Here is a 24810-nt window from a genome sequence, read left to right on the forward strand (position 1 = left end):
CCTAGGCTCCCGCTGTCTTCGTGCCCCAGCCTCTCAGGACGGCCGGGCCTCCCCTCTCTGCTGCTTCTCCCTTTGTTCTTTCTTTCTCTGTCACTTTTCCTGCTTCTTTCTGCCTGTAAAACCTCTGTGGGGGCTGGCTGCCTCAATACACAGCCTCCATGACCCTCCCACCAGGGACACAAACGATCCAGCGCCTCTCTGTAGGCCAGAGACACTTCATTTGCATAGAACAGCACACCTCACTTCATTTGCATAGCCTACCACCCAGTCCCTGCAAGGTGCTTACAGCCCAGGGCCAGACAGAAAGACAGGTTGTTTGCAGCTTACCCCCGGAAAGGCCAGTCAACCTGTATAAAGGTGACAGACCACCTGGGATGGAAAGCTAGGGGCTAGAAAGCTCCTCTGGACTGAGCGGGGAGTCTCTCAAGCCGTTTTTCCATAGAACCAAGGCACGTAGAGAAAGACACACAAAGGAATTCATTTCATCATGCCTGGACAGCCACTGGGCTTTTAACAAGTCTGACCTTCTAAGTGCCCAGTTTTCAGGGTGGCAAATGCCAGCTTAATTAGTTGAAGGGGCTGTGTGTGTGTGTGTGTGTGTGTGTGTGTGTGTGTGTACATAAACACTTGTGAGGGCTTTCCTGTGATGTGGCACAGTGGTTATAGTGCTCAGCTGCTCACCCAAAGATCTGCCGCGTGAACCCCGCAGCGACGAGATGCGGCGTCCGCTCTCGTGAACATGTCCAGCCTGGGATGCCCTCTGAGGCAGGTCTGCTCTGTCCTCTGGGGTCACTGGGGGGTTGAAATCGACTCAATAGCAGTGGGTCTGGATTTGGGGGAAGGTTACGTAGGGGTCCATGTGTAGGACCGATGGTTGATGCACTGGGGATTGAGTGCACCCAGGCGTGCCTTGAAAGAAAGCCTGGGTGAACTACTGAAAACTCAACCCTCGAAAAAATCCGCTGTGAGCTACCGCCTCCCTTGCCAGGAGACCAGAAGAACCAGATGGCGCCCAGCTACCGTGACTGAACCTTTTGATCAAAGATTCCGTAGAAGACACCTGATCCCAAGAACAGAGTTTCAAATTCTCAGACTCCAGGGAAGGTTGGGTGAACCCCTGGAACTAGTACCTTGAACCCATCTTTAAACCTTTGTGAGTCTGGGTAGACTAGAGAAACAAATTCCTAGACACTCATATATGTATAGGAAAGAGCTTTATAACAAGAGTAATTGTACATTAAGAAAACAGCCCAGCCCAGTCCAGATCAAGTCCATAAGTTCAATATTAGACCATATGTCCAGTACCAGTCTGTAAATTTCCCTTCAGACTCACAGAATACATGCAGTGATGCCTAATGCAGGAAGATCACAGGCCAGTGGGTGGAAAGTCTTGTGGATCCAGTGGTGGTGGAAGCATGTCAGTACTGGTGTGGGTCTCCACGTGGTTCCTCAGCTCCAGGGCTCTGGCTGCCGTAGGCGTAGTTCCATGTGGCTTGTCAACAGGAATGTCTCGCAGGGATTCAAAGCAGAGTACGTGTGTCCCGCCTCTAGCGTGCTATTTATCTCCTTAGCGGCTCCAAATTAGGTCATCAAGCTGCAACCTGATTGACAGACTAGACTCCACCCCTTCATCCCTTAAGTCCCAAGTTGACACCAGATCATGTAACTTCCACAACCTTAAACCCTGATGGTCTCCTTCAAACCAAAGAAGCCTTGGCTCACCTGGAGGAAAGGTCTGCCTTGAGCACTGTGTTCATTGAGGGATCGAGTTGACAACAGCGACCTGTGTTGACCGCTAAGGACCTTAGGAGGGTGCGAGTTTATGCCGGCAGAGGAGGAAGGACTCTGGAGAGGAGGTGTGGGTGGTTGGGCAACTAGAGGAGTGGAACCAGGGGGACTACCAGGTACGTGCCGGAGCTGTGGCATGGTTGTGTGGTTGGCTGCATAGATGCCCACAACCTGAGCCAGACTCGCTGCCATTAAGCCAGAGCTGACTCATAGTGACCACACACACACACACACAGTGGGTTTCTGAAAACATGGACAGGAGCGGAAAGCCCAGTCCTTCTCCCTTGGAGCTGCTGGTGGTTTCGAACCACCCACCATGAGGATCGCATGGATCACAGCCCAACACACAACCCCCAACCCCCTACCCCCTACCCCAACCAGGGCTCCTGGAGTCCCAACGGCATCAACACAGGGAGTGAAATTGTATTAGAAAGGACAAGGCTTTGGAGCGCACGTCTGCTCCGACACACCCAGGCTGGCCTGTGTGGAACCAACCCGATGGCAACTCGTCTTTGCTATTAGGGTTGGCATGCTGCGTGACCAGACTCGGGCGGTCATTGGCATGAGTGCTCTCTGTGGCTGTGAGACACCCCCAGGCTGAGGCCGAGGGCCATGTGGGGGCGGGAGGGGAGGCTGTCTTGCTTTGCATCAGTTGTCTGGTCTCCTCCCACTGTCTCAAGACCAGCTCCAGTTTCTGAGTCTGTTTGATGTAAGTCTTTAAGATCACCTGCCAAGCCAATCAGCCGAGGCGGGCGTCCACTCTCAGCGCTAGTGCTCCCGCCGAAACAGCACGACGAACACCCACCCTGGCTGCACAGCTGTTTGTGTGAGAGATGTGGCCACCACTTCCCTGCAGCATGCCCCCGGGATGGGACTTGTGAGTCCTCAGGGAACCTTGCCTCTCCTCGGTGCCTGCTGCAGGGCCTTTGGCTACTTCTCATCGACTCCGTGTCCACAGGGGCGCTGGGGTGCACTGGTGCAGCACTCAACTGCTGACTGAGATGCTGGCTGTTAGAACTCACCCGGTCACCCGCCCTCTGGTGGCACAGCAGGTTAGGCGTTGCGCTGCTACCCGGAAGTTGGACCCTTCAAACCGAACAGCTACCCTGTGGGAGAAAGGTGGCGCAGTCCGCTCTCGCCAAGATGGATAGCTTCAAAAGCTCGACGCAAGCTCTCCGCGAGTGGGGAGTACCTCCGGGCCGGCATGTGTTTGTCTGTGCAGAGGAACGGTCTGGCCATCTACCTGCTCCCGTAGGGAAGGCTACAGGGTAGTTCTTTGTCCTGTTGGGTCTCTGAGAGTGGAGTTGAGTCAGGGGCACCCCACCCCAGCAGCACCCGGGGTTCGATGAGGCCTTCATCGCCTGATCTTCTGAGACCACGAGGGGGCTTTCTCCCCATCAAGGGACCACACCCGCATTGTCAGACTTGTCACATCACTCACACACTTCTTTCCAGGAATAGGTAACTAGAGACAAATTACATACACATCGGAAGGCTCTCATCCACCATCCAAGTGAATTCGTGCCCCAGACATCCTTTATGTGGGGCTGGGCGTGAAGGTGTGCATCTGGCCTGTTTCCTTTCACTGCAGATGTTTAATCTGTGTGTTGTTGTTGTTGTTGTTAACTGCTGTGAATTTGGTTCTGACTCAGAACAACCCTAATATCCAACAGTAGCAACCCTAATATACAAAGTGTCAGCCCGTCTCCGGGAGGGTCTTCTTCACTGTTCCACACTGTTCTTCACCAGACACGAGGTCCTTTTCTGGGACTCGTCGCTCCTGACAACACGTCCACTGTCTACCGTAGGTGAGACAGCTTTCACCAGCCTCGATTCTAAGACACAGTGGCGGTCCTTCTTCCAAGACACACTGGTCAGTTCTTTGGGCAGCCCCACGGTGTTCCAATCGTCTTTCCCAGCACCGTAATCCAAATCCATGGCTGCTTCTTCCGTCCTCCTTAGCCGGTGTCCAACGTTCACAAGCCCAGGAGGCCAGTGAGAGAACGGTGGTTTGTGCCAAGTGCACCTCAGTCCTCAAAGTGCCCTCCGGAGCCTCCAGCACTTCCAAGAGGTCTTGTGCAGCAGACCCCAAGACCGCTGGACTCTCTTCCGTGAGCACTGACCCTGGACCCAAGCACGATGAACTCCGGACAGCCCCGTCTCTCCTCCGTCTAGCATGATGTTAACTTGTGGCCCCTTTGTGAGGAGTTGGCTCTTATTTACACCGCCGGGCTGTGGTCCATATTGAAGGCTGCAGTCCTTCATCTTCATCAGCAAGTGTTTCAAGTTCTGCTCACTTTCGTTAAGGAAGGTTGCGTCATCAGCACCTCGCAGGTTGCTAATAAACCTTCCTTCTGATCCTGATGCCCCATTCTTCTCCATCTAGTCCAGCGTCTCTGATGATTTACTCAGCATACAGGTCTAATAAATATGGTGAGGGATGCAACCCTATGCACCCCTTCTTGATTTTAAACCATGCAGTTCTCGGGTCTCTTGCTTTCTGATGGTCGGACCAGGGTGCAGCTGCTTTAGCCAGTTCCTTGCTTCAGCTGGCAAGGCTCACTTCCTTTGAGACATCCCTGAGGAGAAGCCACATGGACCTACTCTGATGCAGCCCTGGGTGCTGGAGCAGCAGCATAGAGACCCCTGCCAGTGCTGAGATGCTTACATGCTCAGTGATTTGGCTTTCCTCCTGCAGTCAGAGTCATTGCGTGTATTTTGTGAGATTGAGGAGGACTTTTTAGATAGGTGTCGGACATATGGACAAATGTTGGACTTATAGGCTTGGACAGTACTGGGTTGGGATGTGTTCTTAATGCACATTTACCCTTTTATATAAAACTCTCTCTTATACATATGAGTTTCTGTGGATTTGTTTCCCTAGTTTACCCAGAGTAACACATCATGTTGGCCCCTTGGTCCATGTCACAGGTTCCGCATGAGCATGATGAAGTGTTATGGAATTCTCCAGGCTATCCACAGTTTGTTATGATCCACACAGTCCAATGCCTTTGCCTAGTGTACACTGAGCACAGTCCGCTCTGAGAGGCGGGCTGCATGAAGAAAGGCGGCATCGGGATTGTAGGCAGCATTGGTGTCTGCTCTTGAAGTACAGAATATTGGTCCAGAATGTTGAATGTATCATGGACTGATGAAGAAGGAACATGCTCTGTAGCTTCGAACATGGCTAGGTTTTGTTATACGTGCTTTGCACATCTTACCAGGAGAGACCAGGCTAGAAAAGGGCTGATGCTTGGTAGAAAGTAGATGGTCAGCAAAAAGGGAGGAAGACCGTCAACAGGTCGGGTGGCACAGTGACTGCAACAGAACAGCCGTGATGAGGCTGGCACACCCTGGCCAGTCTTCCGTCTGCTGTGCACAGGGCCACTGTGTGTCAGCGCCCACAGTCCGCACCTACCCACCACCGATTCAGGAACCCATTCTTAAGGTCGCTGCCCTAAGGGTCTAGAATGGACATCAGTCAGTTTGGTGCACTGCTCCAGTGAACTGACTGCGGCTGGAAGCCACGCCATCTGGTCTCATTGTCAGCTCTGTGAACTTGACCCCTTACCAGTCACTGGGAGGATTCCCTGTCATTTTACAGGACTTACATGGGTGTTGGGCTGCTCACCACAAGGTCAGCAGTTTGAAACCACCAGCCACTCGGGGGGTGAAAGATGAGGCTTTACGGTCCTGTGAAGATTCACAGCCTGGGAGCCCCACCGGACCATGTCCTCTTCCCTGCAGGGTGCCCATGAGTCGGAATGACTGAATGGCAGTGAGTTTGGTTTGGGCTTAGGAAAGAGCACTGCCCTGGTGAGGGCCCCTTCCTGCAAACAGGAACGTCTCAGAACCCTGTGGGGCCAGTTCTTCTCTGTCCTGTAGGGTCACCATGAGTCAGTAGGCTTCCCTCGATGAACCAAGTGTCTTCCTTCCCCCTAAACCCATGTGTGTGCATTTCCTCTCGTGAAGAGCGCGGTGTCGGCAATGACTGTAGGACCAATATCTCTCGAGCCCCATCTCGGTCCTTCGTATTCACACACGCTTTCCTTACACCCACGTGGACTGTCTGCATCGCTGGGTGACAGACGGTGCAGCCGTAGGGTGGGGTCCAGGGTCAGGGATGATGCCCGAGGCTGCCTGTAAAACTGTCTCTCTTTCATTTTCACAGCAAACCCAAGGAGCCCGTGTTCAGCTCAGGTAGGTCCCACTCACCTGTCCTCCGATGGGTGCCCCCGACACTCTGGTCAGAGCTGGGGGGACAGGGGGGGACACATCAAAAGTAGCCCTTTCAGGGGATGGACAGTGACCCAGAAGCTTTGGGGCTTTGGTAGTGGTGGGTTGGGGGTCAGCTCCAGTGGGGGCGGTCATCAGGGCAGGTGACAACAGCGAGACCTGCATAGACTGTCCTGCAGATGTCCAGCCACCTGGACACCTGTCACTAAGGGGGCAGAGTGATGTGCCACCGCCTGTCCTGGGACACAAGAGGCCGGCTGGGCCTGCCTTCTCACCTCGTGGGCTCTGTCCTCCGTGCTTTTGATGCCCCGAGGGCAACTCTGCCCCCAGGTGACTTTCCTCTCCGCCTCTGGTTTTCTAAACTTCCCACGAAGAAGTCGTCAATATGCCTTTTTAGACACCAGGGGGACTGCAAAGAGCCCCCGCCCCCATCTAGCTTTCTTTCTTTCTTTCTTTTTTGACAAGTAGGTGCGTTTGTTTGTCTGTTAGCACATTGACCTTATTTAGAAATGCATTGGAAGCGCAGGCAAGTTGGCAAGGGCTCTGTTGGTTCAATCAATTCGCTTCCATTTGACACTTCCCATTTTCCCTGGAACCTCAGAAACGGGGCTGGACGTTTTGGGTTTGCAGACACGTGCGCTCGTGGGCACTACATTTTCAGGGAGCATGAGATTGTGCCCGATACAGAGGGTCTGAGTGCCCCGGCCTAGTCCCTGAACGGGTCGTGATTGTACTCCACGACCCAGCGGGCGGGCCTCTGCAGTTCTCCGTCTCTCTGTCTAGCCCTTCTGTCTCTGTCTCCGAAATCCCAAGGGAAACGCCGGGTGACACACTGCCAAGGTAGGCGGCGCCCTGACCCCCATAGCTCTCTGCGCAAAGCCAGGGGGAGCCCCAGAAACAGCCTTCCTACCGCCAGGCCGTGGCTCTCCTCCTGTGAATGGGCCTTGGGAGGCGCCTGCCAGTTCCCTTTCAAAGCCCTGCTAGTCTTTCCTTGGCCGGGCTCTTGTAAGCCACTGGGATTCGCCTTGATGGAGTACTGGCTGAGGACAGGAAGCGTGAAACCCCGGCGTCTGCGTCATGAGAGCTAGAGGGGGTCCACGGGGTGCCCCGCTGTTTGAGACCCTCCCTGCACGACCACCCTCCCTTCCCACTGAGTGCCTTGGGGTTTGTCGGGGAAGGGGGAGGGGGTGTGCTCTGATTCTAACATGCCTGGAAATACAATAGTATTCACTTTTCCTCGCTGCAGTTTGGCTGTGAAGGAAAACATCACTTCCAGTACTCCGCAGCACTTAGGATAGCCTCGCGGCTTTTCAACTTCTTTTGGGCTGGTTGGGTGATTTAGACTCTGCAGTAACTAAAGAGGCCCTCCATTGTGAGGCCTTCTTAGCAGGCACCTGAGCACAGATGACACCTGTCATAGCTGACGGTTATCTGCATACCTCCGGTTGACCGAGTAGGAGCTCTGGTGGCTTAGTGGCCTAAGCCCTGAGCTGCTAACCACAAGGTCAGCAGTTTGAACCCACCAACCACTCAGCAGGAAGAAGAACGTGCTGTCTACTCCTGTCAAGAGTGACAGCATCGCTGTCTACTCCTCTCAAGAGTGACAGCATCGGAAAGCACTGACCCTGCCGTAGAGGGCTGCTGTGAGCTGGAATCGGCTCAGTGGCAGTGAGGTGGTACAGGAGGAGACCTGATGGCACGGTGGGTGACATGTTGGGCTGCTAACCTCGAGGACAGCAGTTTGCACCCACTAGCCGCTCTGTGGGGGGAAGTTGGGGCTGTCTACTCCTGTGAAGAGTTACAATCTTGGAAACCCCCAGGGGCAGTTCTCCCCCGCCCTACCGGGCTTCTATGAGTTGGGATCCACTTGAAGGCAGAGAGTTTGGGGGTGCCGTATGGGTGTGAGTTACCTGCAGGACCCTGGGTGCACAGTGGATGCCACGCGGGACTGTTGACTTCAGCATTAGTGGTTCAAGCCTACATGTCGTTCCACCGGAGAAAGATGAGGCAGTCCGCTTCTGTAAGAAGTTGGCTGCAGAGCCCCTATGGCACAGTTCTCTGCCCTGTGGGGTGGCTATGAGTCAGGGGAGACCCAAGGCAGAGTGTGGACTTGAGGTGCGTGCCTCCACCATGGACTTCAGGTGTGGTAGGAATGACCTGTGCTCTCTCCTTCTCAGAGAGCTCCCCACGGGCTTGATCCCCGCCACACCTGCCCTGTATTCATGCCTCGCCCCAATGTGGAGGCCACCACTAGGCTCTCCCATTGCCAGACTTGGCAGGCCGATGGGCTGAGATGTGGGTGAGGGCTTAAGGAGGGGAAGGGCTGGGGCCCGGAGCCATAGCGGGGACAGGAGCAGGCCCAGGCTGCCTGGCAGTTGGTGGGGATGGTGAACGGCATCCAAATGGAGGGACAGTGGAGGCATGGGGGCTGTGGAAGGCTAGGGTCAGCAGGTAGGAAGCAGGGAAATCCATGGGTGTGGGCGGAGGCATATGTGAGCCTGTGGGGATGGGACCTCAGGTGAGCCTGTCCCTGGGGATCTGGGGAGGACGGATCAGCTGGGGCACGCATCCTGCTGGAGATCTGAGAGAGGGTTGCGACAGACAGATCTCTGCAGAGCGAAGTGCACCTCCCGTGCATGCCTTGAGACCTGAGTGCATGCCCACGGCCCCAGACACCGGGACAGTACTGCCTGTGACACAACAATGCATGTGGCTTGGCTTGGACTCTTAGGAAGAAGACCGTCAAAACTAACTTGTGACTGTGGGCTCATAGCCCAGAGGTACCTCGTGACACTCCCTCGCCAGCTTCCTCCATGCTCTGCTGATGGAGTTTCTGCCGAGCTCTGGCAGGTGTCCCTGGCCCCAATCTAACCACCATTAAGTAAGGTATTGATGGCAATTAACATTCCTCCCATCCGGAGTACGAACAGAAGTCTTCAAGGGCCACAAGGTCCTTCATATGGTCTTATTCTATCCGGAAAACATGAGTCAGGAGAGCCTCCAGTGTGGGGAGGATGGGTGCTGCTGGTGGTGGAGGTTTGCACGTGCCAGGAGTTTCCTCGTTTCTTACTTTTGTCCCCGGGACTCACCTAGGAGAACGTCCGAAGGTGTTTGCTTATGGAAATGTTTCTGATTTCCCGTGCTTCCCTCTCCTGAGTCTTTCCCCTGTTGAGCTTCTTTCGAGTATTTTCCATTGTGCATGTGCCCTAGCACGGAACGCTGCGGCCTCGCCACCTTTACCCTGGGCAGAATGGCCCCTTGTGAGAAAAAGATGACATTGATCTTTGCAGTTTAAACCGGCCTGTTTAAATAGTGGAAGATTTTAAGAAGCCTGATGTTGGTGTTCTATATATGTTGCACTCAGTCACAAACCTCAAGTGGGTTTCTGGTGCTGTCAGTGTTTGGGGCGACGTCTTCATTTCCCCTCCTGGTGACAAGCAGAATTCCTGGTGGCGGGAAGTCACAGCTGATCCTACCAGGCTCTTCCACAGAAGACAGCTGCGGCACTTGGCTTCCGCAAAGATGGCAGCCTAGGATACCCCATGGGACTGTTCTCACTCTGACCTGGGGGTTGCCGTGAGTGGAAATGAACCGGCCAACAATGGGCGTGTTTGGGGTTTAGATGATCAGCAGATATTAAACAGCAACATTTCTCGTGCAAAGGGATGGTTGGGGCCCCGTTCTTTCCCAGGGAGCCCTGGTGGCACTGTGGGATAAGCACTGGGCTGCTAACACCAAGGTCAAGGTTGGCAGCTGTTCAAACCCGCCAGCCGCTGCTTGGGAGAAAGATGGGGCTGCCTGCTCCCGTAAAGACTGACAGTCTCAGAAACCCACAGGGGGAGTCCTACCCTGAATAGTAGGGTCACTCTGAGTCAGCACCCTCGATGGCAGGGAAGTGGGTTTGGTATTTTGAGAGGACCCTCACTGGTATCGTACGAGGCCAGAGGAGACCCACATGATTCCAGGTGTCCTGAGCACAGGGCCGTCTAACCACCTGCCTGTTCTCTTCACAGAGGAAGGCTACGTGAAGATGTTCCTGCGGGGACGCCCTGTGACCATGTACATGCCCAGGGATCAGGTGGATTCTTACAACCTGGAAGCGAGAGTGGAGCTCCCCACCAAGAGACTGAGGCTGGAGTGGGTGTATCCTTTGTTTCGGACGTGGGCTCTTCTCGGATCCAGGAAAGCGCCAGTCCTCTGAAGTGTCCTTTCTGAGCAAACAAACCCTCCTGGTCTCTCTCTAGGCTGACGGACCGGCCACGTGTGGGGGCGCACACGGCACAGGGCCTTAGCAAAGGCGGGCGGGAGGGGGCGTCCTAAGTTGATCTGCGAATGGGGAGGGCCAGGTTTCTCATCCTCACGGATTTACCTACAGGTCCAACTTAAAGGCACACTTGGTACCAGATCTCACTTGTCGCACAGCGAGTGCCTGTGAAAACTTGCTTCCACACTTAGGGAGAAGCGAGCGTGATGAAAAGAATCACTAGTGTGAACTAGGATTTGTGTGAAAGCAACAGGCCTGGTTTTTCCCACTGGTCACCTTGCTTGACATAGCCAGGTCCACGGGTGGGATGGAATCCTATTTGGAATTTGAGGAAAAGTGATCACTTGTATCTCCTCCCCAAAACATATCCGCCCCCTTCCTGCCGCCCCCGATTCAGATCCCTGTGCATTGAACCAGGCACCTGTTTTGTAATCTGTTTTGGCATACGCAATTGAAGGGATTCGGTTTGATTTTTAAAAATTATTTTAATTGGTTAAAACAAACGTAAACACATTCAGAACATTACTTGCTAATCCTGTTTTAGAAGATATGAAACAGTGGGATTTTCTCGAAATAAAGGATGGTGGGGGTGAGGTGGGGAGTTGTATTCAAGTACAGTGATGTTTTGCTCCCAAAATAATTGTCACAGCTTAGAAGCATACGGGATAAGATCTTAGCAAGAATGGTTAAGTTGCTGGCAAGAGTTTGAGGAAAGGAGACCATTTTTATCTTTTATGCATGCAAATGTGTTGTCGGCGCCTTTTACGAAGATTTTTGTCTAATGACATTCTTTGTCAATGAAAGGTCTAACTCTTGAATGGCAGTAAAAATTAAACTCCTAGTTGACTTCTTCACGAAGAGCTGCAAAAGCCGGCTGCCAGCTTCTATAAGTGTTTTTCCAGTACTTGAAAACAAGAGGCGGCTTCAAAACGTTCTTGGGGAAACGAGTCCACGTGGAAGAAGCACACCAGCCTGTGTGATCCAAGGATTGTGAATAATAAAATCCAAATCCGGAGGAGGGAACTGGATCAGAGCGTCAGTTCTGAACCTTTGGTTTTCAGAAGGCTATGCATGACCGTGGAAGCCCAAACTCTGGGTCCCCGTGTGGGTTGAGCCTCTGGTGGATCGCTCTGACCATCGTCCAGGGATGCGACGGCCTGGAGATCAGACAGAGTATCGTAAAGTCCATTTCAGTAGATGTAGCAGAGTCGCCAGGCCGGGATTGACTCGATGGCAGTGAGTTGTTAGGTTAAATATAAAACCTTACCATCTTTGATCTCCTTTTTGATCTCCCCTTGGACCCATTTTCAAGTTGTTTCACTTTTTAGTATTTTCTGTTTTCTTTGCAATGGAGGCTTTTCTCTGTTTTGTCATACTTGGTTTTGGTTATTGGGTTCTTTTTGTTTGTTTGTTTTATTTTGGTTTTCTTTTTTTTATCAGTTTATTAGGGGCTCATACAACTCTTATCACAATCCATACACACATCAATTGTGTAAAGCGCATTTGTACATTCATTGCTTGTTTGTGCTTTGTATGGCCTTCAGGACATGACATGCAAGACAGGCAGAAACTGTAGAGACTGTCACTGGATTTACAATTACCTAGAGGCATGGCAGGAAAGGTTGGGGGGAAGTGGGGAGCTGCCAGCGATGAGTATGAGAAAGAGGAAACTGTCCTGCCATTGATTGTGGTGATGATTGCCCACCTCTTCTTCATACGACTAAACTACTGAATTTGAGTGGTGTGGAGGGGGGAAGACTTTATGGGGGAAAGTTCCGTTATCTTTTTATTCCAGTTTGGGGGTTTTTTGCCCTTGAACTCTTTGGAGCCCCTCCTAGAAGAAATATCAAAGCCCGACAATTTTTCTTGGAATGTGGTTAATCATGGAAACGATCTAGTTGATGGATCTTGTGTTTTCCAAACCAGCTACATGAGCCACACACTAGAATAAGATCGGTGTCAGTCCAGGTAGACTAGAGAAACAAATCCAGGGAGACGCATGTGTATGAGAAAGAGGTTTATATACAAGAGCAATTGAATATTGAGAAAATGTCCCAGCCCAGTCCAGATCAAGTCCATAAGTCCAATATTAGCCCATATGTCCAATACCAATCTATAAAGTCCTCTGAAGACTCATGAAATGCATGCAATGATGCCAAATGCAGGAGGGTCACAGGCCAGGGAGTTGGAAGTCTTGTGGATCCAGTGGCATTGTAAGCATCTCAGTGCTGGAAGGGGTCTCTACATGGCTTCTCTGGCTCCAGAGGTCTGGTTGCATCAGGGTAGGTCCATGTGGCTTCTCTGGCTCTCAGGGTGTAGCACTATGTGTCTTGTCAGTAGAGCGTCGCTCAGGGAGTGAGCACAGAGAGCGTGTGTCTCCCAGATGCAAGGAGGAAAAATGCCAGAGTTCCCAGAATCCTCAGGAGAAGGCCATGCCACACAGAGATCTCATTGGCTATGACCTGATTGACAGACTAGACTCCACCCCTTCACTATCAAGTCCCAAATGGACACCAGATTATGTAACTACCACAAGATCCAACGCATTTCCCCTTGTGATGCTGGGAACAGGCACAGTGGCTCTGGGGGACCACAAAGCCATGCCACCTGCAGCCCAAGGCTGGGAATCTGTCTCAAGGGAAGGGCCATGTGGAGAGTTGAAAGATGGAAGACTCCATTGTCTCCATCCCTCCCTTGATCCAAGTTCAGAGCCACTCCCTCCCCTCTCTTTCAAGACCAATGACTCAAAAGGGAGAATCCATGGGCTATTATGTCAGTTAAGCAGGTCTGAGCAGGTAGTGCGGGAAATAGAGAGGAATGTAACAGAAGCAGCAGACAAGAAAAAGAAGGGAGATCCTTGTTCTTTAGCAGAATATTCCAGCATTCTTAGGCAATCTGTTTCATTACAACTTCTCACACTCGCTGGCATGAGTCCGTTCTGGCTCTCAGAGACCCTGCAAGGCCGGAGAAGAAGTGCCTCTGGGTTTTCGAGCCCGTAACTCTCGACAGGAGTAAAAAGCGTCCTCTTCCTCCCGAGCAACGCTGGTGGTTTTGAACTCCTGACCTTGCGCCTAGCAGCGCAGTGTGCCACGGTGCCACCCAGGACTCCTTAAAGAATTTCTAGTCAGTTTTCTTCAGACTAATCTGAGCTATAACTACCTTCACTTCTTCAGGAGTAAGTTCCATATGCAATTCTTGTTGTTTCGCTGCCATTGGGTAGATTCTGAGTCATAGTGACCCCTCAGGACAGAATAGAACTGCCCTGTGATTTCCCCAGACTGTAATTCTCTAGGGGAGTAGAAAGTCTCATCTTTCTCACCTGGAGTGAGCGGTGGTTTCGAACTGCTCACCTGTGGTTAGCAGCCCAGTGTGCACCGGCCCACTCTACCACCAGGGCTCCGTGTGTGTGTGTGTGTGTGTGTGTGTGTGTGTGTGTGTGTGTAAGAACAGGCCTGGGCAATGTTTCAGGCGGATGTGCACAGGGTCGCTGTGGGCCAACACCGACTCGACGGCACCCAGCCACAATGTAAATAGAAATAGACATCACTATGAACCAGGCTCACTGCCCTCCAGTGGATGCTGGAGCACCCCTAGAGGACGGGTAGAATTCCCAGTGTGCTTCCAAGACTGTGCCTCTTTCCGGGAGCAGGCAGCCTCCTCTTTCTCCTGCAGAGAGGCTGGTGGTTTCGAACTGGGGGCCTTGAGGATGGCGCCCCCCTCCCCCCGAGTCACCGCTCTGCCACCAGGGCTCCTCATCCTGCTAATTCAGCGAGTGGCCGCCTCCAACCCTGCTTCCTGGCGTCAGGGCGGGTGTGCGTGGCATTGGCAGTATGTGCAGCTGGCTGTAACTTGAACGAGTGGCACGGGTGGTGGCAGCCGAGCGACACAGGTAGTGTCTGGGCTGTTGGCGAAAAGGACCAGTTTTGTCTTGACGCACACACTCAGCTACGGGTACCGGGGTCGAGACTGCCGGAACAACCTGTACCTGCTCCCCACGGGGGAGACGGTGTACTTCATCGCGTCGGTGGTCGTGCTGTACAACGTGGAGGAGCAGCTCCAGAGGCACTACGCCGGCCATAATGATGACGTCAAGTGGTAAGCCCCGCCTCCCGCCTCCCGGGAGGCGACCCCAGCTGCAGGGCTGTCCCACGAAGGGCATCTCTGGGGACAGCGCTTCTCTGCCTTCTGTACGGCCTGCGAGTGCCCAGACTACAGCGCCGCAGCAAACACAAACGCTTGGCCGGGACCTCCCTGCTCTGGAGGGCGAGCGCGGCTGTGACCGAGTTCACAGTTCGGGTTAGATAAGGTGTGGTCCAGGGGAGAGGAGCGCTTACCTTGAAAGGGATGTCGATCTTATTTTTGTATAAGCAGCCTTTTCTTCCCCACCCACCCCCCTCTTTTTCAGCCTCGCGGTTCATCCGGACAGGATCACCATAGCAACAGGACAAGTGGCAGGTACATCGAAGGATGGGAAAGTGAGTTGTCTTTCGGCTTTCTTTCTTTTTTTTCTTCGTTTTTTCCTTATGCGCTGGCGGCCGGAAAGCAGTGGCTGGCTGGTAGATCCGCCCGCCTGGATATCGTTAGAGGCCCTGGGTCCTTCTGAGTCCCTCCTTGTGGGTGGGTGCCGCCACGTCCAGCCCTGGTTGCATCCACGGTGTTGGTCCATCTCCCTGAGGGCCTTCCTCCTGTCGCTGCCCCTCCACTTTACCAAGCTTGATGTCCTTCTCCAGGGACTGGTCTCTGCTGACCGCATGTCCAACGTATGTGAGAACCAGTCTTGCCATCCTTTCCTCTAAGGAGCACTCTGGTCGTACTTTTTTCCAGAATGGCTCCCTCCCTAGGTGGTTTGAATGGAAATCACAGACTCTTACAGTGATCATAGGAGCCGCCTGAGCTCACATCAATGTGCACACGCGGCCTTGTTCTCGCCCGAGGATCCGCTCAGTCCTACACTTACCTCAGTAGTCCACTGTACAATGCCCAGTTCCACCAACATCGGGGTAAAAGCCAGTGCCTCTGGACAGGTCCTGAGAGAGGCCCTCTCAGCGCAGGGAGTTACTCTCCGTTAGCGGTGAGGTCAGCACAAATTCCAGAGGCGCTTCCCACGACGTATACTTGTACTTTGAGGAATCAGGCAGGGGACTAGTGGACGTCAGTGCATGAATGAGTCCCAGAGCAATTGGAAATGGGTCTTGCATTTTTCCCAGCCAGCCCACCGCAAAGCACTCACCCAGTCTATTGCCAATAGGTCTGCTCCGACAGAGGAGAGCGGCCCTTGGGGTTTCCGAGGCTGGTGTCTTCCTGCAAACAGACTATCTCAGCTTCCTCCCACGAAGCGGCTGCAGGGGTTCAAACCGCCAGCCTTCTGGGTAGGAGCCGAGCGCATCAGCCTGTGCGCCAGCCGGCCTCCAACTTATCACCCGCCTTCTGTTCGGGTCCTCGTGTCTCATTTAGAATTCTTTAGCGACTTTTGGGGACAATAATTTGACAGACCTTATTACTTACTCTACAGCATATCATATTCCTGGCTTCAAAAAAGTTTCTTTTTCTTGTCGTTACCAAAGCACGAGCTACCGTCTTTCAGGGAATCGTTGACGACGTTGTCGTTATCATTCTGGTGGTAGGGAGCCAGTTGCGACTCACAGCAACCTGTGTCCAACCGAGGACACCGCGGCAGCCTCACGATCTGTGGCTACCTCTGAGCCCGTTGTTGCCACATCGTGTTCATCTATTGCATTTCCAATAGTCATGGATGCTACTTTTCATTAAAATTTTACTCGGGAAAAGAGGTAGAAGGAATCAATGACACCCGCTCACTGCCCTGCAGTCGATGCCGACTCACAGCGACCCCCTGCAGGACAGAGTAGAAATGCCCCGGTGGGTTTCCGAGTCTGTAATTCTTTGTGGGAGTCGAAGCTTTCTTTCTCCCTCAGAGCTGCTGGTGGCTTTGAACTGTTACCCTTGAGGTAGCCTAGTGGGTAATACATCGGGCTGCTAACTACAAGGCCGGCAGTTCAAACACACCAGGCACTCTTTGGGAGGAAGATGAGGCTTTTGGCTCTCATCAAGATTTACTGCCCCGGAAACCCACAGAAGCGGGGTTGCTCGCTCGGAGTCACGATCAACGCTGCGGCAGTGCGGTCATTATGTCAATGCATAGAACAGAACATCTTCACCTAGTTTTATTTTTGTCATCCCCTGGCCTCACCAAGCTATTTGAGTTACATTATATGCGTGGAAGCACATTTGAGTTACATTATATGTGTGTAAGCATATGTAGATTTGATGTGTGTGCATTTCTATTTACCAAGGTTAAAAAGCAAAACTTTTTTTACTTTCTCTTTCTTATCTTCCAACCCATGACCTTCTTATTCAGCTTCTTCTTTTTTCAAAAATCATTTGCGTCGAGCACATTCGTACATATGTTGCCATCGTCATTCTCAAGACATTTTCTTTCTACTTGAGCCTTTGGTGTCAGCTCCTCATTTTTTCCCTCCCGCCTCCATCCACCCTCCCTCCCTCAGAACCCTTGATAATGCGTACATTATTATTAATCTTTCATGTCTTACACTAAGATTAGAATAAATAATGCGTTCTCCGTCTAGCGGCTGAAAGGGTTCTTTCAGTGTCTGGCTTTGAAAGGGTTTCTTTCGAGCCCTGGAAGATGTTACAACTCTGTGGCTAATTCTGTCACTTGACATACAAGACCCCTGTGGTCCTGGCCTCTCTGCACTCTGCTGGCCCCCAGCTACTGAGCGTCTAGCCCAGGCTGGAGCCCCACCCCCTGGCCAGTGTGTCCACAGGCACGAGGCCAGCACATCGTTCATCAATCTGCCGACAGCTTTGTGGTGCCTTCTTCCAGGAGGGAGTGCATCTTTTTTGTGCAAAATTAGTCTCCTATAGGAGAGTTTATCTCCGTCACCAGGGACCGTGACCAAGAGGGTTTTGAACTGACCGTGGTCACCCTGGATCTCCCTCGTGCACATTTGAGTGTCTGGTTTGCTTATCTGGGGCCCAGAAACCAAGACCCCAAGGCCAACTCCCTACCATTGAGCCATTCACAGCTACACTGCAGGACCGGGGAGAAGAAAGCCCCATCTTTCTCCCTTGGAGAGGCTGGTGCTTTTAAACTGCTGACCTTGCAGTTGGCAGCCCAGCACATTAACCACCATACCACCAGGGCTCTGGGGGCCCAGTGTCGTATTGCTTGGAGGCAACAGACCGGGTGGCCTTGGGCATGTGTACTACTCAGCAGCAGTGTGAACTTGGAGAAAATGGCCCACAAAGGAGATTGTGTTTTCCTGCGCAGTCTCTCGGACGGCTCTGGGTGTTCTAATGAGGCGGTCACTATGAAATCGAGCTCACGGCCATCGAGTCCGTTCTCCCTCATCGCGAGTCCAGGGGCGAAGTAGAACCACCCCTGTGGGTTCAGAGGCAGGAACTCATCCTTCCCCCGTGGAGTGGCGGGTGACTTCAAACGGCCCACTTCGTGGTTAGCAGCCCAGGGCTGCCGCCCACTCTCACTCTGCCATCGAGGCGATTTCGACTGTGACCCCATAGGGCAGGGTAGGACTGCCCCTGTGGGTTTCCCAGACTGTCATTCTCTACGGGTGTAGAAAGCCGCGTCTCTCCCGCAGAGCCGGCTGGTGGTCTTGAACTACCGGCCTCGTAGGTAGCCGTCCGGTAGGTGACCACTGCACTACCAGGGCTCCTGAATGTCAGCACCGTCAGCCAGAACTGGCTGCTCACTGTGCCGGATTTGGCAGAGCTCTCTGGCAGTTAGCGTGGCCCCGCGTGGCCCTGACATAGGGCAGCTCCCGGAGAACGCGGCACGCGTGGCGGCAGCAGGCGCCTCAAGAGCAGAAAAGTACTATCCTTTGGCAAGGTCAAAAGGGTGGCTCGGGTCCTGTGTTCCGCTTCCAGGTAGAGATTGACACGTGTCACCTCCGCAACTGACGGTGGCATTTTTCTCAACAGCAACTGCTCCCGCACGTGCGCGTCTGGGACTCCGTGTCGCTGAACACGCTGCACGTCCTCGGAGCCGGCTTCTTTGACCGAGCTGTCACCTGCATTGCTTTCTCAAAATCGGTAAGCGTGAGCCGTGGGGGGGCTGCGGGGACACAACCAAGGGGCTGACCCTCTCAAGAACTAGAGGGGTGCGTGTACAGACTGGGATGCAAGGAGGTTCCCGCTCCTCAGGCCCCGCCATCCCACACTCCCCATCAATGTGACCAGCCACTGCCAACACGGTACTGGGTGAGGGCAAGAGACCCTGCTGTTTTTAGGGGCTGCGGAGTGCGTGCGTGCAACTCATAGTGGCCCAGTGCACGACAAAACAAAGCCCCGCCTCGTCCTGCGCCAGCTCACCACTGAGCCCATGCCTGAGCCCCTGGTGGCAGCCCGTGCCCGACCATCTCATGGAGGGCCTGCCTCTTTCTCACTGCCCGCCACTCTACCCAGCACGGTGTCCTTCTCCAGGGACCGGCCTCTCCTGAGGACACGTCTAATGTACGTGAGCAGTCTCCTTATGGAGCACTCTGTCCCCTCTGGGGCATGGTCACACTGTCCCCAAGAGGTGCTCTCACTCTGGCCCTGACTTCCCCTGCTCCCCTCATCCCCAGGCTGGCCCAGGGCCCCGCAGGGCGTGGCACCCCCCAGATCCGACCTCACCCGTCCTCAGCCTGCAGATTGTGACATCACTCACACATGGTCGCGTTCACAGGCGAATGGCACCTGCCTCCACAGGGCCCCAGGGCACAGGCCCTGACAGTCCGCAGCCCCCGTCTCTCGTGGGGGCTCTGGTGCCCCTGGATGCCCTCCTTCTGCCCCACTCGCTGGCTCCTCCCACGTATCACCCCGACCCGGACATTGTCTTCTCAAAGGTGGTCCCCTTCTTTTCCAGAATGGAGGGAGCAACCTGTGCGCTGTGGATGACTCCAACGACCATGTGCTGTCCGTGTGGGAGTGGCAGAAGGAGGGGAGGCTGGCCGATGTGAAGGTCTCTCTTTCTCTCTCACACATTACCCACCCTTTTTTCAAATCATTTTATGTGGGGGCTCTTATCAAATCCATACACACATCCATTATGACAAGCACATTTGTACATTTGTTGCCATCATCATTCTCAAAACATTTTCTTTCTACTTGAGCCCTTGGTATCAGCTTCTCATTTTTCCCTCCCTCCCTCATGAACCCTTGATAATTTATAATTTTTTTTCATGTCTTACACTGACCGCTGGCTCCCTTCACCCACTTTTCTGTTGTCTGTCCCCTTGGGAGGGGGTTCTGTGTAGATCATTGTGATCGGTTTCCCCTTTCTCCCCCCACCTTCCCCTTATCCTCCTGGCATTGCTACTCTCAATACTGGTCCTGAGGGCTTTATCTGTCCTGGATTCCCTGTGTTTCCAGCTCTTATCTGAACCCGTACATGCTCTGGTCTAGCCGGATTTGTCAGGTAGACTTGGCATCATGATAGTGGGAGGGAGGAAGCATTCAAGAACTAGAGGAAAGCTGTATGTTTCATCAGTGCTATACTGCACCCTGACTGGCTCTTCTCCCCCTGTGACCCTTCTGTAAGGGGATGTCCAATTGTCTACAGATGGGCTTTGGGCCTCTAATCTGCACCCCCCCTCATTCACAATGATATGATTGTTTGTGCTGGCATTACCCACTCTATCTGCAGTCCACCCAGCTCCCCTTCTGGCCGGTCCTGGCCTCCTTTCTCATTCTTCTCAGGAAGCCCTCACATCCCCAGCCCTCAGACATGAGCACCCCACCCCAGACCTCCAGCCCCTCCTTCGTAAGGCTTCCTACAGGGCTGGGAAGTTTCTTCCCCACTCCTCTTACAGCCACTACCTCTCATTCATCTTTTTCCTTTGACTTGTGCATCCCACAGAGACAGCGCAGCCCCTGGCACTGCCAGATGGAGCGTGCTTCCTGCCCCAAGGCTGCCGGTGGTGGGGGCTCACCATTGAGTCCCCTCAGGCTGAGGGCTGAGGTAGAAGGGCGCTACAGCCAGCCAGCACGGGGGTGTCCACAGCAGAGTGAGCTAAGAAAAGACGGCCACTGGTCTGTTGTGGTGGTTCTACAAAGTGCCTGCCAAGTCTCTAAATAGCCCTGACATCCCACCCCGGCCCCCGTGTCTCTGCTGCAGAGGATGGGTCCCTCTGGGTCCCTCCCAGCACCCCTCAAGGGCGACGTGGTGGTTGTCCCACTTTCTGAGTGCACTGGCCCACGTTTGATTGCCCAGACACCATCCGGCTGGGCCCCTCTGGGCTGGTCTCACCCCTAAGGGGCAGTGTTTTGACCAGAAACTTGAGGCATTTTAAAGTACCTAAAGGTAACGATTACGTTATGTTTTTCCCCCTAGCTTGGAAAAGGAGTGCTCTTGGTATTTTTAAGTTTAGGGTCCACAGAGCTACATTGTCACAAGATGTACAGTCAGACGTACAGAACAGTTTTGGAATGTATACTGGTGTGCACAGATATCGAAATGCCATTAAGACGTCTTAATAGGTAGCCATCCCCTCCTCTGCCTCCTCTGGCTTTGGGGCCCTTGGTAATAGGTCGGTGGCGAGAAAGCCCATCAGAAGGTTGACTGACAGAAGTGCTTTGCTTTCTATCATAAAATAAAGAGTCCTATTGGAGCAGTGCCTACCAGGCGGCCTCGAGCCGTCAGCTGTGCCCTGGAAAAGCCTTCTATTTACGGGCACTCCTGTTTAAAGAGGGTTCACACGTGCAAGCGTCTTCCACCCTGACCTTCAAAATGCCTCCCACGGATAGAACATGCTCGGTCACGTGCACCCGATCCTTCCTCGTCCTCACCAGGAGTGGCCTGGAAAGGGTCTTGATGGTGTCCTTTCTGCCCACAGCTAGCTGTTGGCCCGCCTGTGACACGTGTGGGCACCAGCGTCTTAGGGTGCGTCCCTTTCTTGCGCCTTGTGGCTACCGGGCTTCTCACCAGCGGGAGATGTGTGGTCGGGCAGGTTGGCCGGCGCCGTTTCCCCCACGGCACCGCATGCTCCCTGTCTCTGTGTCCCCACGTGGCGGGCACTTTCCCGGTATCTCAAACTCGTTCGTGATGCTCTGGCACGCCTCCTAGACCACAGACAGGTAGACCTAACTTTTATATGTTCCGAGAACCCGAAAACCGAATGCGCTTGTCACTCTTTGCAGCGGCCTGGACCCAAACTCCCAGGTGTCCGTGAGGACGCAGGGTGCCGGCCTTACTGCTCAATCCAGTTAGGTGCCTGCGAGTCAGTTCCGACTCTCCGCGCGAGACCCTGCGTACAACAGAACAAAGCCCCACCCAGCCTCACAATTGCTCGTGAGCCCGAGCCCCTCGTCATAGCCCCTGTGTCCGCCCAGCTCAAGGGCCGTCCTCTCTTTCGCTGCCCCTCCACTTGACCAAGCAGGACGTCCTGCTCCAGGCCCGGTCTCTCCTGACAACACCCCCAAAGTCCGTGAGATGAAGCCGCGCTGCCGTGGCTTCAAAGGAGCCTTCTGGTTGTACTTCTTACGAGTCGGGTCTGTTGGTCCCCTTGGCCATCGGTCCTCTCAGGATTTCTCACCAGCACCATCATTCTGACTCCTCAGTCCTCCCCAGCCTTCCTTATCCGATGCACAGTGCCCAGTAGGCAGGCAGAAAGGGGCATAGTGGCATGGAGAGATGGGCATTTCTGCCACCCAGAAGGACGCCCACGGCAAGGGACTGAGTTCAGTGTGGAAAGCAAAAAGCCCTCCTGGCTGGGCGTGGATGGGCTCATGGCCTGAGGTTCAGGCTTTGCAGGTTTCCTTCACCCTCGTAAGTGACCCGTGGCCTCTCGTCCACTGTTTTCCAAGTGCTCTAACGAAGCCGTGTTTGCCGCGGACTTCCACCCCACTGACACCAACGTCATCGTCACCTGTGGAAAGTCCCACCTCTACTTCTGGACCCTGGACGGCAGCTCCCTCATCAAGAAGCAGGGGCTGTTTGAGGTAACACTCAGAGGCCCTGCCTTTTGTCTCCTTCCTCACCGACCCAACGGGGCGGCGGGGGTGGGGGGGTGGGGGGGTGTCAGCGTGGTGTGAAGGGAGTTCGAAACACCCGTCTTCAGAGGTGTTTCCCTTGGTCACTGTGGGGAGACAGCTGGGAGTATGGTGAGGAAGACCAGCCCCCGGGGTCTCTGGCATGGCTGGGGAACCCCTCTGTCTTTAGGGTGACCGTAGTAATGCCAAGGAATAGGATAGCCCGGCCAGGGAAGGGGGGGGGAGCATGGGAGAAGGCAGGTGGTCAGAGAGTGCGAAAGTCCAGGTGCCCATGGCCAAGGGTGGGCAGGCATCTCTGTGCCTCCCACCGCCGGGGCCTGTGGGGGGCCTGTGACAGCACCAGGTGGCACAGCTTGCCTTCCTCCCTATGAGGGCCCTCACCAGTGCCATCCAGAGGTTGACTTGGAGGGCCGCAGCTCCGTTCTGATGTCAGCACCCCCACTTTAGTTAATGCTCTACCCTACTGGGGGACAGCTCTGTGCACTGTGGGGACCGCCCAGCCACTGGAGTGGCCAGAAACATCCTCCTGGCAGAGTCAGCAGCCCCGTGGGTGAAAATGCCGGGCCTGTTCTGTGGCCCCAGAAGACCCGCCTCGAGCAGCCGGAGGGCCGGTGACACCTATCGGAGGCCATCCTGAGACCGTGTCTGCATCTGTAACCCTATGCAGAAACAAGAGAAGCCTAAGTTTGTCCTCTGCGTGACCTTCTCCGAGAACGGTGACACCATTACCGGCGACTCAAGCGGCAACATCTTAGTCTGGGGAAAAGGTAACGAACCAGACGCAGGTCCCCCAAACAGGTTTGGTGACAAGGAGGGAGGTCAGCCGGGATTTCCATGAACATGCCCTGTAACACCAAAGGTGGGGTGGGGGCATGCAGGCGTGTGTGCACACCTGAAACCACAAAGCTAGGACATGAGGGGCCGGAGGAAGAAGAGCAGGAGTCATGGGTCTTATGAGCAGGCCTGGAGGCGCTGTGGTAGGGCTGTTAACTGAAAAGTCAGCAGTTCAAACCCACCAGCCACTCTGCAGGAGAACAAGGAGGCAGTCTGCCTCCTGAAAGGCGACAACCCTGGAAACCCCAGGGGTCGTTCTACCTGTGGTACAGGTGATGGCATTATCAACAGCTACGGTTTCGTGATCGCTTTCTATAGCTCTCCTGATAACGCTGTTGACGATTCCCAGCCATGGCGACCCCGTACGACAGAGTAGAACTACACAGCTGTGGGTTAGACTGGGGTCTGGGGGCAGAGGGGGTTACGCGTTGGGCTGCTAGTCATAAGGCCAGCAGTTGGAATCCACCAGCCACTCCAAGGGAGAATGACGAGGCTCTCTGCTCTTATAAAAAGTGATAGTCTCAGAAACCCACTGGGTTTCTGCAGTTCCGCTCTGCCCTATAGGGTCACTCTGAGCCAGCATGGACTCGCTGGCAGTGAGTTTGGTTTGGGGTCCCCCTCTCAGACCCTGGGATGATGTCTCTGACCCACATGGCATCGAATGCGCATGTATGAAAGGCTGAGGAGCCCTGGTGGAGCTGTCGGGTAAGAGTTGGAATGCTAACCCCAAGGTTGGCAGTTCTAATCCACCAGCAGCTCCTTGGGAGAAAGATGAGGCTGTCTGCTCCTGTGAAGATTCAAAAATATTTGTGCAGAGGATCCCTGGTTATACGCGGGGCTGCTAACTGCAGGGTCAGCAGTTTGGAACCACCAGCCACTCTGAGGAAGGAAGACGAGGCTCTCTATTCCCGTAAAGAGTTACCGTCTCAGAAACCCACAGGGGCAGTTCCACCCTCGCCTGTGGGGTCTCTGTGAGTCAGCATCGCCTTGATGACAGTGAGGGTAAGGGGGACCCTGCCTAGGGTCAGTATGAGGCCGAACAACCGAGTGGCAGTAGGTGGCCTTTGGAGACAGCTGCACAGCAATGGTTTTGCTCTTTAAAGATTCTAATGTATTTGATAGGACCGCTGGCTGGAGGCACAGTAGGCTACATGTTGGGCAGCTAACCACAAAGTCAGCGGTTCAAACCCACCCGCAGCTCCATGGGAGGAAGATGAGGCTTTCTTCTCCTGTTGTAAAGACTTACACCTTGAGAAACACAAAGGGCAGTTCTACTCTGTCACTATCTGAAGGGTCCGCTGGAGCCAGAACTGACTCGATGGCAGTGAGTTTGGTTTTAATAGATTTATGTCCCAACAGAATGTGTCATATTGTGATTTATATAGATTTATGCAGGAACCGTAGATTCTAATATGTAATACAGACACTGCTTCTTAAATCTGTAACCAATTTAAAAGCATTTCCACCTGGTACTGTATTTGCCCCTACTAAGAGCCCTGTGGAGTGAGTCGATGAGGTATTTTTATAACCTTATTTTAAACTGAATCTACCCACCCAACATAATCACTGCTGACAAGTTGATTCTGACTCATAATAACACGATGTAGAGATTCTGAGACTGTAAATCTTCTTGGGAGTCAACAGCCTCATCTTTCTCTCTC

General features: G+C 53.7%; 1 protein-coding gene across 2 annotated transcripts in view; it reads left to right on the forward strand.

The window, feature by feature from the left end:
• The window catches only part of EML1 (EMAP like 1), a 182711-nt gene that overhangs the window by 138402 nt on the left and 19499 nt on the right, over positions 1-24810 (forward strand). The window contains exons 5-13 of one of the 2 annotated variants that reach the window (XM_004698803.2): positions 5960-5988; positions 6808-6864; positions 10038-10167; positions 14234-14383; positions 14694-14763; positions 18266-18376; positions 19191-19286; positions 22130-22264; positions 22983-23082. In XM_004698803.2, coding sequence (XP_004698860.2) covers positions 5960-5988; positions 6808-6864; positions 10038-10167; positions 14234-14383; positions 14694-14763; positions 18266-18376; positions 19191-19286; positions 22130-22264; positions 22983-23082 — 878 coding nt within the window. The remainder of the gene's footprint in view (positions 1-5959; positions 5989-6807; positions 6865-10037; positions 10168-14233; positions 14384-14693; positions 14764-18265; positions 18377-19190; positions 19287-22129; positions 22265-22982; positions 23083-24810) is intronic. The other variant, XM_004698805.4, reaches the window with a different exon arrangement.

This window comes from Echinops telfairi, unplaced genomic scaffold, assembly GCF_000313985.2.
Source record: "Echinops telfairi isolate 266 unplaced genomic scaffold, ASM31398v2 ScPeMD7_18;HRSCAF=68, whole genome shotgun sequence".
NCBI lineage: Eukaryota > Metazoa > Chordata > Mammalia > Afrosoricida > Tenrecidae > Echinops > Echinops telfairi.